A 16,333-nucleotide genomic window follows, 5' to 3' on the forward strand; every position below is an offset into this window, starting at 1 on the left:
CTCTCTCTGACAAATAAATAAAATCTTTTTTTTTAAAGGTAGATTAATCATATGTGTGTATGTCTTCTAGCTCTCAAAATCTTGCTAAAATGAAGGGAAATAAATTTTCTTTAAGAAATTACTAACTTGGGGTGCCTGAGTGACTCAGTGGCTTAAAGCCTCTGCCTTCGGCTCAGGTCATGATCCCAGGGTGCTGGGATGGAGCCCCGCATCGGGCCCTCTGCTCAGCAGGGGCCTGCTTCCTCCTCTCTCTCTGCCTGCCTCTCTGCCTACTTGTGATCTCTATATGTCATATAAAATCTAAAAAAAAAAAAAAAAAGAAAAAAAAGAAATTACTAACTCATAAGGACAATGAAAATGGGCTTGGTGACAACAGAGATAAGGATTTCAATGAATTTTTGTAAGATGAAGAATATACCAAGCAGAAGTCCCAAACCATGTGTCTTAGAATAAGAGGGCCAAAAGGGAGCCCATTTACCCTGTAGAGCACAGTGTACCACACAAGGAGAAGTGAAGTTAAGAAAAGCTCAAAGACAGAGTTAAGATCAAGTCCACAGGTCCAGTTAACATCAAGTCCACAGGTCCCTTCCTACATTCACACATGCCACTACTCAGTATCTGAGTTCCCTCTGCCACTAGAAGAGAAAGGGAGATTTTCCAAAGACACTGACAGACCAGAAAGAAACAAAGCAGAGTATGGATGATCCCATGAGCATTCAAGGAAAATCTATCAACTGAACATATTTCCCTGAGGCCCCTCTGTCCACACCACTCCCTAAATGACAGCAACAGATAGACATTGCCTTAGTCAAGATACTGGAGCTGCATTCTCTGGAAAAAGTTTGAATAATAACTTTGGGGGTTTCCAAAGGAGAAATGTCTTTGTGCTCTAATGAGGTCCACAGATGGCAGCCTTAGCTGGAACTCACGGAGCTTCCAACAGTTTATTTAGTGTCTTTGTCAGCCCAGAATCAAAGACATTTGAGAAAAGTCTCCATTAGGAAAGACAGATTGAGGGTGGGGTGGAGATGGAACCAGAAGATACAGAAACAACACAGGGTGCTAAAGAGAAAAGTTTATATTACCCTGAGAGAGAAGAAAATCGGGATTCCATGAAAATAAAATTAAGAACAAGATAAAAGGGGAAATTAAAATTTGTGAAAATCAAAATTAAATATTCAATAGAAGTACTAGAAAATTAAGTTGAAGAAATAACTGAAGTAGAACAAAGAGACAGAGCTGAAAACTAAGAGAATAATTATTTTTAAATTAGGAGATTATTTAGCATATCGATCCAAGACTAATAAGAATTCTAAAAAGTAAAGGAGAAGGGAAAATAATGAAGAAATAAGCAGGAAAATTTCACAAGACTGAAGTTTTAAGCCTCCAATATTGAAGTACACACCTAGTTCCAAATACAATGAATGAAGAGAGGCCCATCCAAAGCCGCAGATGAAGGGAACAACCTAAAATTTTCTAGATAAATAAAGAGCTCATATATCAAGTAATGGGAATCAAAACAGCATTGGCTTTCCAAACAGCAAAACTGGATATTAGAAGACTGAAGTAATGCCTTCAAATTTGAAAGGATAATGACTTTCATCTGAGAATACTACACCCACTCAATAGAGTACAAAGTTCCCCTAAAAATATTTTGTGACATGCAAGCATCCAAAAATTTTAAGAACATTCCAGAACATTCTTTTTAAGGAAAGTACTGGAAGATACACTTCAGCACAACAGGAGAGTTAAAAAAGGAGAGTGTGTAAGTGATGAATCACTAAATTCTACACCTGAAACTAATATTACACTGTATGTTAACTAACTGGAATTTAAATGAAAACTAGAAGGGAGGAAGGAAGGAAGGGGACAGAGAGAAAGAAGAAAGGGAGAGAGAAGGGAAGGAAGAAAAAGGAAAAAAAGAAAGAAAAAAGGAAGGGAAAATCATAGGATATAAGAAAGACTCCAGTTAGAAAAGAAGCGAATGTGAGCTCCTGGACAATGGCCATACAGCAGACCTAACTTCAAATCCCACTGCCTCAAGTGGCTACCAGAATGGAGTATCCAGGAAAACAAAACTGAGAGCAACTGCCATGTTTGGCCACATGGAAACAAGTACAGAGAGGGCTTTTACAATCTTTTTGGAAGACTTGGGAAGAAGAAATAATACCTACATTGAAAATTAAGAAAACAAACAAAAGAGAAGGCAATTATTAACTCCAAGAAAAACAAGAAGGTCTATGAGAAAGAAAAGGTGATCAACATTGAACAGGAATTATATAGTAATAATAATGTAAACATTAAATATTGATTCAACCCCAAATTGTGCAATAACTATATAGGCAGAATGGTAAATGGGAAAGAAGAAGAAATATGAAAACTAAATCCTCAACTATCACAATGGAAAATCAAATGCCAGAAGAAGCTAAAGAGAATGAAAATTTTCAGAAAACAGAGAATTGGGGATTGCAAAGAGGTAAATGTTTCTTTGTAAGATTTTTAGCACTACTTTATTTTGTAAACTATTTTGATGTGCAGTATTGATTACAGAATATAAATATAAAATTTAATAAGCTTAGATAGAAAAGAAATCAAGCTACTACAATAAAAGATTAATCTCAATGTATTAAATGTAACCAAGGAAATGATTACAGCTGGTTTTAGTGAGAAAATAAAATGCAGGGTTGGCTATTACCCAGAAACGTGACCTGAATAGCCATCAAAGGCATCATATACCCACACAAAACAAAATTAAATCTGTTCAGTCCTATTTAATAATATATAGGTATAGTAAATTTGATTTTTATTAATTCTCATTAACTTATAAATCAAAATATTTATAGGTATATAAATGGGAACAATTCTTAAGGAAACACAAGTCTAATTTATAAAAAGAAAAAAAACTGAAAGTTTATGGCAAACAAAATTATAATTAATTTCAAACGATTAAGCAAATTTGTGTCCAAGGTGAAGATTCACAATTACTTTGTCTCATTTTATATTTCTGCCCTGGCCTGGAAATATTTCCAAGTAACTTTGCATTGGAAGTTAGCTAGAGTTCCTGTTTGGGGTTGCTTTTTATATTTTAAACTAATATAGGATGCCCTTAGAAAAATCTGGACAGTAAATATAATTGTTGTTATTGAAGACACGTGGTGATGGTTAAGGTGCACATTTGGAATTGCCTTCATGAAGAATTAGATTCTATTAAAACTAAGAGAAGAAGCTTTAAAATGTTACCATGTGTCTCTCACACCAATAACATTTAGGGAAGTGGTCCCCAAAGCTAAACGCCTAGGGCAATCCACTGGAGGGCAGGAAAAGATATTGAAACCGTTATTTTGATTATTTAGTGCACCCCGTTATATTTTATTTGAGGACTTTATATACTTTATATTAAATAACCGTACAGTGATGCAGATATAGAATTTATAAGTAAGCATATATACATTGGTAGTATATTACAAAAAATGTTTTACTGATGGAATGTCATGAGCAGAAAATATTTAGAGACCACTGATTTATATGCATATCCCTACTTATAGTTGGCGAATGACTAATAGTCCGTGAGAGTAACACTAGTGTTGATGAGTGAAGAACAAAAGAATGCAAATTATCAATCTAGGCTAAGAAGTTAATTTTAAGTGATGATTGAGAATATACAATTGTCGGGGGGAAAAAATAACCTCCTCACTTGTAAAATTTTAGGCATACCTGTATCAGGTGATTTGATCAAAACTGATGCTGAAATAAACAAATACCTAGATTTGTCATAGCTCTTGATATGCACACTTGTCACCCATATGGTACAGACTATATTAAAGTAGTTCAAAACAATGTGTTCACATGGTGGTCATAAAGGCTTTTGCTGATGAAGTGGTGTTCTATAGGGAGAAAAAAATGTAGCCACCACTGAACTGGGAATTAAATATTTAAACATCGAACAGTACTTTATTCTCTCAAATGGGCAAAATATAACTCAATCAAGAACTACACTAGAGGGGCGCCTGGGTGGCTCAGTGGGTTAAAGCCTCTACCTTCAGCTCAGGTCATGATCCCAGGGTCCTGGGATCGAGCCCCATGTCGGGCTCTCTCCTCGGTGGGGAGCCTGCTTCCTCCTCTCTCTCTGCCTGCCTCTCTGCCTACTTGTGGTCTCTGTCTGTCAAATAAATAAATAAAATAAAATAAATAAATAAAATAAAAAGAACTACACTAGAGACGGCCCAATACAGTAGCCACTAGTCACATAGGGATGTTCACTTAATTAAAATTTGATAGAATTTAAGATTCACATCCTTAGTCACACAAGCCACAATTCAAATGCCCAATAGCCATATTTTGGACAATGCAGATATAGAATACCCCCTTAAGTACAGAAACTTCTATTGAACAACTCTCTCTTGAATAATATTCAGCAATTATTAAATTAAAATTTTTAAGATTCTGATACTTACTAACTGTTACTTTGTCTTTGTCCCCCAACATAATGTTGTTTGGTGTCAGGTCTCTATGCACAATCCTCTTCTCCTTGTGTAAGTACCGAAGAGCTAAGCACAGCTTGAGAGAGCAAATAAAAAACAAATTTTATTCTCCCCAATATACATATCACTACCGATGACTACTATACACATGCCTAAGAAATCAGCTCAGAAATTTATTGTCTGGTAAAACAAAATTAATGAAAACAAAAGTGTACCTGTATAAATATTTTCCATAGTCTTTCTTCAACAAAATGATGTTGTTTTTCCTTCAAAGAACTGAAATGCTCTCCAAGAGGGACCCCTTCTATAAGCTCCATAACTATATACAACCTATCATCTATAGGAAAACAAGGAAGACATAATAGAAATTTAAATTTAATATATTTAGAAAAAAACTTATGAATTAGAACCTGAGCTTCCCAACGTGTGTGCAGGCACAGCAGTGAAAAGTTAGAGGCGTGCTGAGATATGGATCCAGTCAGTCCTGGAGGCAGTGTAGGTGAGGGGCTCTTGGGGCTCCTAGGGCCCAGCAACAGTCTCTTTTGGCTATGGACTACCTTGTAGTGCAAGTTTACGCTGGCAAATATTATCATTTTCTATGTACACCAAGATACAGAACAGTTGGGAGGTGCCAAAGAAAACAAGGTAAATGATGCCAAGTCATGGAGCCATTTCCTAAAGAACAAAACCCACCTTTGCTCTCAATATTTTAAAATTTACCCTTAAATCATGTCAGAAATTCAGAAAATTGCATTTTAAACTATTGTTTGATAGTCTCATGGATGTACCTCATAGAATTTTACACGGGAATCATGCCAAGGTCTTGCAATGACACAGGTGAAAACATAACCCACCACAGAAATTTGCCATGCCCCTCTAGAACAGAGAAAGCTGGACTTCTACTGGGTTTATCTTATGGATAGAGGGAATCCCATAACTGATTGCATTCATCTCTTTGCTTTGGATGTCAAGAAACAAAGTAAATGCTACTTTCTCCTCCCAAACCAATATGAAACTATTAACAATGGCATGTGACATGTATCCTTTGTGATATCATGGATGTATATAAAATATATACATCCACAATATTCACAAAAGTGGAATATTTACTATATATGTTCTGCCACTTATCCTTTTTCATTCAGCAGCCTGGCCTAAGAGTACACACAGATCCACGCCATTCTTTCTGCTGGCTGCATAGTATTCTACAACACAGATGGATTATTCTTTATTCTCCTAAAGACGGACAGACATATTGTTTTCAACTGTTCATTATTCCAAGAAATACTCAGTGTATATACTAATCTCACTCCTAGCTTAATTTTTTCCTTTCTTATATTAATTGATTTTTTTATTGAAGTATGATTAATATACTGTATTATATTAGCTTCAGGTGTTCAATATAGTGATTTAATAGTTCTATACCATACTCAGTGCTCATCACAGTAAGGTACTCTTAATCCCATAATTCCCTAATTCAATTTCATATAATTCCCTAATCTATTTTATCATATCTTATGTATTTTTAAGCCACTTTCAGTTCTTTTTGTAAAAGTTTTGTTTTTAAAGTAGTCTAAATTGTGTCACTTCAGTAGTGCAAGTCTGAAGCCAATCCTGATCTCTAATGGGATATGCACTAAATTATAAGAAATTATTCTAGTATCAAGAATTCTAATATGAAGGGAGCAGGATTAACTGGACAGTTTCAGCACTGGGTTCCTCACCTAGGGGAAGGGAGATGGGTAAAATCTTAAAATGCCACATTACACAATAGGTTTGCATGGTAATAGCACTTATAAAGTGGCAATGAGGAAGTCCCAACCGTTGCCTTGTACTTCTTTAAATCTTCCTCCAAATGATTTACTTTGAAACTTCATATGTGATGCACATCATTAAGGTTTCTCAATACTTTTATTGTTTTGGTCAAAGGTCTTCAGCATGTTACTGATTTGGCTTTATCTCAACTTTTTTTTTTTTTTTAAGATTTTATTTATTTATTTGACAGACAGAGATCACAAGTAGGCAGAGAGGCAGGCAGAGAGAGAGAGGAGGAAGCAGGCTCCCCGCTGAGCGGAGAACCCGATGCGGGGCTCCATGCCAGGACCCTGGGATCATGACCTGAGCCAAAAGCAGAGGCTTTAACCCACTGAGCCACCCAGGCGCCCCTTATCTCAACCTTTTGATCCTTGTACCTAAGAGGGCCTGTCTGCAGAATCAGTCAGGGCTCCATCGCCACCTTGTGGTAATTACCTGAACTTCACATAAAATAAATCTAAAGACGTAGCGCTCCCAGTTTATTAGGGGGGTGAAAAATATCACCCGAGACAACGAAAACAATTTTTCATTTTGTCTTATATAAGCTATCATCCTTTAGTTTCTTCTCTCCTGATCCTACTATGGTTTTGTGTGTGTATAAGAAAAGAGCTATAATAACTATTTTGCTTTGTTCATGCAGTGTCTTTTACATAGGAGTCCAAGTACTTTTTAACTATCTGTAGGTCACTGATTATCATATCACTGTTTCACTGATCAATAAGTAATGCACAAGACCCTCCACAAGTACAGAAAATACTTGGAAAAAAGAAAAGAATTGATTAAGTTTATTTTGTGACATTCTAATATGGATAGAAATATACAATATAGATACTTTTCCTTAATTAGAAAGATCATGAAAACTCATACTTACTTTCCAGAAATGTTTTGTAATAACGTACAACATTGGGATGATAGAGCTATAAGAAAATAAATAATAAACATCACATTACTTGAAAATATAATTGGACTATAATCGAAAATAATTGAAAACAACACAGAAATTATTGTATTCATTTTTATCTATAAAATTAAGCATTTCAGGATGTCATCTAATTGAGATTTGAGATTTTTATCATGTTTCTTATTATTTGCTACCTACAAAGCTAATCTGAAAATAGCAATCTCCCATATAGCCTTATCAATTAGAATTAAAAACTGATTGTACTTTATCACCTAATTTAACCAAAACAGAGAACTGTAGAAGTGAAAGTAACCTGAAGAATTCATATAGCGCTCCCCATCCCAACATTACACACACATTGCAAAGAGAAGAGAACTGTAATGAAACAACTTATGTTGATATTGTACACCATTGCCTCCCCATCCCTATTACTTAAATATTCCTATGTACTGTTTATGTCTATTCACACTTTGTGTCTTTCTATGTTCTCCAAAATGGTTAGTATGAAACTGAAGTAATCTAAGAGTTCACATTATAATAATAGTTGGAAAGGACTCCCTTCTTGGCCAAACTTTAGTCAGGCTTCTCTGAGCTCTCTTCTTGACTAGACTTCATTCTTGGACTGCCTAGGTTTACCAAGAATCCTGCCAAACCAGATTAGCAAGATCTCCCCACTCTTGATATCCCAATCAAGTTCTTCATCATCCCATCTTTGATAGCTAATGAAGTCCTTCCAAGTAATTTTCCATCCAGTCACCCTTTCACCCAGCCTCCTGGTTGTAAATTGCTAGCTGTTGCTATTGTCTTTGAGTTGAATTCAATCTCTCTCCCCTGTTGTAATAGTTTGACTCCTATTGCAATAGTCTTGAGTGAAGTCTTCCTCACCATGTTTAAGAAGTGTTCCGTTCTTTAACCTAAGTATACCTCAGGATATGATGTGGAAATTCTACTTTTTCAAAACTTTACTTTTCTATAAGAATACTAAAATTTTTATAGTTGCTTATTTATATTTTAAGTTTCTAGGCAAATTGAAATTTATTCTATCACAGAATAGTTGACATTACATTTATAAATGGCTTGCATTTCTTTCTGGTCTCTTTTCTTACCTTTTTGAAGGGAAGTCTGGTAACTGTCCACCACAAACCTCCTCTCCTATTCCTCCATTGCATTTGAGTATGGGTGGAACATGGCTTCCCAGTCAGAGATTACATCTCTCAGCCTCCCTTGCAGCCGTGAGGACTGCCACTAAGTTCTCACCAAGGGAATGTAAGGGGAAACACATGTGCTCCTGTGTCTGAGGCCTAAATACCCTCCCCCCACCAAGCTCTATTCTTTCACCTTGGATGCGAACATGCCTGTGCCAGTTTCAACCATGTGGATGAAGACAATAGCCTAGGAGGTAGCAGAGCAGTAAGGGAGAAAGAACCTACATCCCCAAATGACTGCTTGGAACAGAGAACACCACTTGGTCCACTTGGTCCAGGTTGGTCCACTCACGCTAGGATTGTTACAGGAAGAGAAACAGCTCACTGCATTGCAAGGCCTCTTGTTTAGGCCAATGTATTTGGAGCCTCTTTCTGACTGCAGGTTAGTCTTATTCTTAACAAACACATTCTCCTTTTCTAGTTCCATTTCTGTCTGCCATCACCTCCTCCCTTTAGAGCCCTCAATGTTATAATCCTTCCCATTGGTTCAGTTCTCTCTTAAGAGTGCAACTGTACGATTTTGAGTTATCTCAAAGCCCAAACCCAAGCCTCTCATCTGTTCTTACCTGATACTCTCTTTTCTTAGGAAGTGTGCTAAAACAAGGTCTACCTCATCAACTGTCAAGTGGCCAGCAGATTTGAAACAATACGGGACCAGGTAAGCAACAGAATCATATTCTAAGCCTAACTCACTGGTCAGGACCACATCGAGATCAGGGTTCAAATGAAAATACTTGATCAGCTTGAAGCAAAGGCCATGCTCTAGCCTTGAGCTACAGTGAAACAGCACACTGCTGAAGATCAGAGTGTCCCACGCAGGAGCGCACACTAACTTCTTCAGGTCCACTCTTTTAGTATATATGAAAGTCATCTATAAAATAAGCTGTTAATGATAGTATGTACTGCAATTTATGAATTGGGCTAGAACTACATATTTCAATGAATAAAGATCGTCATATTTATTTGGTGATCTTTATGTCCCAGCACAGACGCAAATTTAACTGAGCAGGGAAGCTGGTCGCTCTCCACAGGAGTTACAAATGAACAGTATCCATAATGAATGTATAAATAAGGAAAGCTGAAAAAGAAACCCATGTATTCTTGGATCACAAAATCCGATCTCACTTCTCTTCTGACATGTTTATTCTTTCTCCCCAAACAAACCTTCATAATGATAGTTAATTGAGTTGTTACATTATGTCTGAATATTCCGCTCATGCCAATAAATAATAACCCATCTTGAAAATCTACTTTTAGATTTAATAAGCTGTATTTGGGGAATGTTAACAGCTTGGTTTCACTTGACAAAAGTCAGGGGACTCTTAGTCATATGCTTATGCCTGTAACTAAGTAACCAAATATTCCACAATATAATGAGAAGGAAATGGAGATGCTTGCAAGGAAAAAAAAAAAAAAAGGATGTTTCATATATGTGGCACTCTGCTGTAAACCCAATCATTCCGCAACCCAAGCACGGATATCAACTCCAGAAAGTCTTTCTACAGTTCAATGTCAAGCCTGCAGAAAAATAACTAAAATATTACCACCTCAATATCAATTATTGTAAACAGAACCAGTTCTTAAACAGCATGGATGAGAATAGCACAAGAACTCTACTTTCTTTCGATGACACTCAGTTAAGGAACATATCCTCATAAACAAGAAAAACGTTTACCTGCTCTTTAATTATTGTTAATTCAGAAACAATATTCTTTACACTGCTGTCTCGGTCTTTTTTATCCTTTCCAAATGCTGGGTTATGTAAATTGACCTCTTTCATTGCTAAAAGATTTTGGCCACTACGCTTTCTAACCTAAAATAAGACCAAAAAATAAAATAATAAATAATAAATAATAATAATGGGGTGGGGGTAGAAAGAAGGAAAAAAAGAGATCGGTTAATAAGTCACACAATTAAAACAAGTAATCTAAATAATCTACATAAGTAACAGAACTTTTAAAATTCTGTCTATACACTAAGCTCAGCTCAAAAAACTGGTATCTCCTGGATCAGTCTGCACTATTCAGTAGGTTTTCCTGGGTAAATATGGAAAACTTTGGTATGAATTTAGAGGAAGTCTCATGCACTGGGACTAGCCATTTTGACTATTTTTTGTGAGCCATTAGCAAGGACTTTTGTCTTCAAAGATCAGTGTCCAATTTCTAAAGCTGAGAGCTGAGATAAAAATAACATAAAATAACAATAGTACAGCTATTTGATGGGCAAAAACAACCTTCTAATTTGTATCTGTTTTTCAATAGCGAGGGTTCTAATCCAGTTGCATGGGTGTGTATAAGTGGGATGTCTGGCTTGCTTCAGAATGTCAGAAATATTGTTCCCCAAGGGCAAAGTCACCTTGTAGACACAGCCAAAAGCTCCACTTCCAAGATGATCCAAAATTGCATAGTTGCCTATATATTTCGAAGGAGCTTTATTCTGATTAATGCTTTCAAGATTTTCAGCGATTTGCTTCAGTTCATCCTCCTAAAAGAAAAAATAAAAAGGAAATGGGCACTATGATAATTTTCATTCCTGACCACATACCAGCCTGACCAAATATATTTAAAACTCAGGACTTACCACTAACAAATTCAATTTTGATACCAATTCTTCATAAGCACTGATATCACGAACATAATGTCCTATATCGATGAAGATCTCAAACAAGTCAGTGGGGAAAAGTCTACAGGGAAAACATACACACAGACATTTCATGTAGGGCTTGGTAACTGTTGCTCATTCCTTCCCTTTGGGACCTAGCTTACTCACAGATTAATTACATTAAACAAACTTAACTTCCTTAGGTTGTCAACAAAGCGGGGGCAAATAGCACTCACCAGCTTATCTCACAAAAATGAACTAGAACTACGGTTCTTAAGGGTTAATGAAAAGCAACCAGAGAGGGAAATTTCTAGAGATGTGGGGTACAACATTGTGCTTACAGTTAACAATACTGTGCCCTACAATTAGAAATTTGGTAAGAGGGCAGATTTCATGTTATGATACAAATTATACAAAAAACTTGTTTGTAAGATATTTGGAGGTACAGGCCTTAAACATTTTGGAAAGGAATGTTTATGGGGTGTTTATGGAGTGCTGAACACTTTCATAAATGCCATTTGATTCAGTCCTCATATTAACCCTAGGAGGTAAATACTAACCTCATTCTTAAACGTTTTATGAAGATAAAAAAAAAATACAGGTAAATGAAAAAAATGGAGAGATTTATGAATCATTTGCAGGGTACTGGTTTTAAGGGCTTAGTAAAATCACTAAGTCCATAAAAATGGATGGTTTAGGGCCATCCTAAAAGGTCATAGTAAAGTAAAAGGTTATAGTAACTTTACTTCTTTTTCTTCCCTCAAATTCAAGCATCATTTGTAAATAAGGTAGCAACATAAAATGCACCAATGCTTCTGAACAAAATACATTATATTAACTCAAGTTCTTACTTCTATCCACATTATCGATAGATTTCTAGTAAGAACTTGGGCCTATGATTTTGGCCACCCTGGCCAAGCCAGGGGCATGAAGACCACACATGTAGGTAACTACTGTTTGCTTCCCAAGGGGCTGATTTTCCTGTCACGCTCACCAGCACAGCCTCCTGACCCAAGAATGCCTAGCCTCCTCCCCTTCAAATGAGCTCCTGCCCTATGAAGGATACCTGACATATGCTTCTCTTCCATTGATTCAACGCATAGACCAACTTTGGAATTTCTAAATGCGTAAGAACAAGCACATATTTTGATGCCATCCATTTAAAATGTTAACGTCCAAGAAAAAAAGGAAAACTAAAAACCATAGCAGTCACAGTAATTAAGAATTACACTGATAGAGAGATTTATTCCCTTCCTTCATCATTTAGTTCACTTTCAGGGTTAAGATATCACTAGGGTAAGTCAGTGTTACTATGTGCAGATTCTAAGAAATCTGAAAACACATGTTTTGCTTACTGCTTCATTCCTCTCTCACTGTTTACATCTAAATCAGGTATGTGAAAACCGTGCACTCTCATGCTCACTGGTCACTTAAATTTCTCTAAGCTCATACCTTTTAAAGAGTGGTCTGTTCCTTTCCATACTGAAGAGAAACCTCAAGGCTCTAAAGGCATAACACTGGAAGATAAAAGGGTGTGTGATTCTCTAATGGTAGCTCAGCGAATTAAAAGATCCCCAGTATAAAATTATCAAGAACTAAACATTAAAGTGACTTTATTGTGAGTGGCTGGGTTCCATGGGAGTCAAAGCTTAGGACTAAAACCAAAACCCATCAATACCTGGGGTAGGTCTCATATTTTTAAAAAGTGTTTATGTTGTAGAATGCTCGGATGTTACCCTTGTTCCAGTTAGTACTTGTCATTAATTCCTTTCTAGAAAGAACAAAACAAATGCAGAGACAGAAATAAAATTCCTACTCTGAGAAAACCAAACGTCCAGAGATTTTCAGGAGCTCCAGGTTTATTTTCTTTCTAGCCTGCTACGTATGCCTCAATATTTATATGCCTTCTATGAGAAAATAAACACTTGAAATGATGACATATAAAAATAGCCACAGGCACATTGGACTCAAACTTGACAAATTGGTCTCTTGAGTAAAGAGTCTTAAGCGTTCCCCAAATAGAACAATCTACAGTAACTCCCGAGAACACTCAGAAAGAGGCCTGTGAGACTTGACCGAAGAAAAATAAACGTCTAAATGTCTGATGGTTTGCAGTGCCAAGAAAAAAAAAAACAGAAAGCCCCCGGCCTGCAGTCGGGCCTGGACACGGGCCACCACGGGGGTGATCAGGGTCTGCTGAACTTGGATCTGGAATCATTCCATAAAATTAGTGGTCTGAATACAGAAGGTCCCAAATAAAATTGCCCAGAGAAGCAGGCAGCTGACACAACGCCATGACCGAGCCTGGGGGAGGGTGGTGGAAGCAGTGAGAAAGTACAGGACACAAATCCTCCTCGAAAATCATTTCTTTCTTTCTTTCTTTCTTTCTTTCTTTCTTTCTTTTTTTAAGGATTTTATTTATTTGTTTGACAGAGAGGTTGAGAGAGAGTACAAGTAAGCAGAGCAGCAGGCAGAGGGAGAGAGAGAGAAGCAGGCTCTCAGCTGAGCAGGGAGCCTGATGCAGGGTCCCAGGACCCTGGAATCATGACCTGAGCTGAAGGCCGTCGCTTAACCGACTGAGCCACCCAGGAACTCCCTCGAAAACCATTTCAATGTGAATTTTTAGGAAGCAGCAACAGGCTTGACAAAATGCATCTGCAGGGTGGATTTGCCTGACTCTGTGGTCCAGCATTACATCACGCATCTGTGGCACAGCAAAGAAATGAAGTCCCACACCCGTATGTTCTCATGGGTAGCTCTTGAAAACCTCTGCCTGCCAGTCCACGGATGCCACCAGAACCTCTCTGCTCGTTTGCATTCTCGCTCTGGGTGACAGCCCTTCAATCAGGTTGGGGGAAACATGGATTCTTCCCTCCTTTTCCTCATGACTTGGGGGGGAGACATGAGTGGCAAGTACTGCAAAGGCTTACTTTTAATCAGATTTTATCTTTCCAGTATCTTCGGGGACACTGGCCCCCTGATGCGCACTCTTCAAAACAGCACACAGGTGCAGTAACGGGCAGCCTCTTACCTGTGAGGCCTCACCTCTCTCCCCTGACCACAACCCCAGCCCCACTGGGCAGCCTAAGCACACTCTGAGCTCCCTGACTCTCCCACCTTGTACACAGTGTTCTCCCTGTGCGGAGTGCCCTTCCACCCTTTTAGCAGATGCCACGGCTGCCCCAGGCATACCCCTTCAGCAACTTGGCAAGTCTCTTCTCATCTACCCAGACCCATTTTATAGGCTTTCCTTGTAAAGATGAAGTGTTACCAACTGTGGTTAGCGCTTAAAGATGGAATATAATTTCCCTCTTACAGTTTTCCGATACATAAGCAGTGTTTTGGAAAAAAACAGAACTTACTGATCAGCAAAGAAATACATAAATAAAATCATCTGATCGCCCCACCCAGCGAAACCACTGTTAAGCCCTTTGTGTTGTTTTAACAGCATTTGTTTTCAAGCCAGCCTCCTGCACCGATGTTTTCCCCTCCCAGTCTCTGTAGTGACTGGGAGGGAATTTATATTATCACAGTTTCCCCAGATTTCAGTAACTCAATACTGAAGAACAATGGACATGCTTATTACCTGTAATAGATTCGTTTTTGCTGCATTCTTTTGTTTGTTTGGTAAAATTAGCTTTGCTATTGTGTATACACCATTTTCCTGGAAGAATAAAGAACCCGTGTTATCTATGACCAGTGACAATGCCATAGAGACACAGAAGCACAAAGAGGCAACTACACAACCTCAAAAATTAATGTTAGAGAAGAAATATTCATAGAATTTTAGTACTTTGTATAAGTTTACAGGAAAACAGTAAATATATCAATGTGATACTTTTAAGCACCGAAAACTACAACCACAATCTAAAATTTCAACTGTCTTTAAAGAGGATAAATCATAAAGCATATCAGGTTAAAGTCATTTAAATACTTGAAAAATAAAGAGTAAGGAATAAAAAGGGACTGAGTAAAGGGATCCAAATATCTTTATACTTTGCATTTTAATTGTCTAACTATGAAATATAATTTCTCCCTTTATAGTTTGGTAATAACTATACACATAAATAAATTATTATAGGAAAGAACATAGAACAATAAATAAGAGTAATAGATTTTTAAAAATGAAAGTGATCCATGAAAATTACAGAAAGTTATCCTTCTAGACTTACTCTAATATATACACAGAATGAACAAAAAGTGCTAACTTATTGCTACTTTTCTATTATCTATTAAATACTTGATTTGCTGAACTCTATTAAACATGGACTTTTGTATTAAAATTGTGCAGAGCTTTACCTGTCTTTCTGCATTTCGTCTTTATAGCTATTCTGTGAGTCAGTCTATAATTTTCCTGCTTTATCTATGACAAAATCAAATCTTAGAGAGACTAAGTCATTTTTCCAAAGGCTGAACCACCAAGAATGACAGTAGGAACTGAACCTCACATGGCCAAGTCCAAACGCCCTGCTCCACCTTTACCCCCCGATGTGCTGAGATTGCCCTCCAGCCTCTAATCATCAGTGATCTGATCTCTTATGATTTTATGTATTTGTGTATTTTGAAGTTGAAGTTGGAAATATTGTATGCTACTTCCATATACTGCTGTGTATGTGGTGGACTGATGAACGAACTATGCTTTGTGAAACTGGTTTCTTGGCAATAAATATGTTGTTGTGGTGGTGTTTCAGTCACCTCTAGCTGAATAACCTGATATGCTCGTAATTCAAATGACTACTATCTTCAGCTGATGGTATCCTATATGTCCAGAATTAAAGCAATTCAAAATTGTTTTAAAAAGAGATAAAATGAGGGGCGCCTGGGTGGCTCAGTGGTTTAAGCTGCTGCCTTCGGCTCAGGTCATGATCTCAGAGTCCTGGGATCGAGTCCCACATCGGGCTCTCTGCTCAGCAGGCAGCCTGCTTCCCTCTCACTCTCTCTGTCTGCCTCTCTGCCTACTTATGATCTCTCTCTGTCAAATAAATAAAATCTTAAAAAAAAAAAAGAGATAAAATGAAAAAAACGTACATAATATAGGGAAGAAACACCATAGATTAACCAAGGGCAGGTCTCTCTAAGCCAAGTGAGGTAAAGGAAGGACAAGACTATAAAATAGGGGGCGCCTGGGTGGCTCAGTTGGTTGGGCGACAGCCTTCAGCTCAGGTCATGATCCCAGGGTCCTGGGATCGAGTCCCACATCGGGCTCCCTGCTCCTTGGAGAGTCTGCTTCTCCCTCTGACTTTCTCCCCTCTCATGCTCTCTCTCTCAAATAAATAAATAAAATCTTTAAAAAAAAAAAGGCTATAAAATAGAATTCTAGGAACACCTGG

At 37.5% G+C, this 16,333-nt stretch overlaps 1 protein-coding gene across 7 annotated transcripts in view; it reads right to left on the reverse strand.

Moving 5' to 3' along the window:
• The window catches only part of NEK10 (NIMA related kinase 10), a 227,445-nt gene that overhangs the window by 148,658 nt on the left and 62,454 nt on the right, over nucleotides 1-16,333 (reverse strand). For all 7 annotated transcript variants that reach the window (XM_046002046.1, XM_046002044.1, XM_046002042.1 and 4 more), the window contains 8 exons: nucleotides 14,590-14,667; nucleotides 12,456-12,520; nucleotides 10,983-11,085; nucleotides 10,758-10,886; nucleotides 10,078-10,215; nucleotides 7,168-7,213; nucleotides 4,697-4,818; nucleotides 4,455-4,557 (listed from right to left, as the gene is read on the reverse strand). In XM_046002046.1, the coding sequence (XP_045858002.1) occupies nucleotides 4,455-4,557; nucleotides 4,697-4,818; nucleotides 7,168-7,213; nucleotides 10,078-10,215; nucleotides 10,758-10,886; nucleotides 10,983-11,085; nucleotides 12,456-12,520; nucleotides 14,590-14,667 (784 nt within the window). The remainder of the gene's footprint in view (nucleotides 1-4,454; nucleotides 4,558-4,696; nucleotides 4,819-7,167; nucleotides 7,214-10,077; nucleotides 10,216-10,757; nucleotides 10,887-10,982; nucleotides 11,086-12,455; nucleotides 12,521-14,589; nucleotides 14,668-16,333) is intronic.

The sequence above is a fragment of the Meles meles genome, chromosome 4 (assembly GCF_922984935.1).
Source record: "Meles meles chromosome 4, mMelMel3.1 paternal haplotype, whole genome shotgun sequence".
Classification (NCBI taxonomy): domain Eukaryota; kingdom Metazoa; phylum Chordata; class Mammalia; order Carnivora; family Mustelidae; genus Meles; species Meles meles.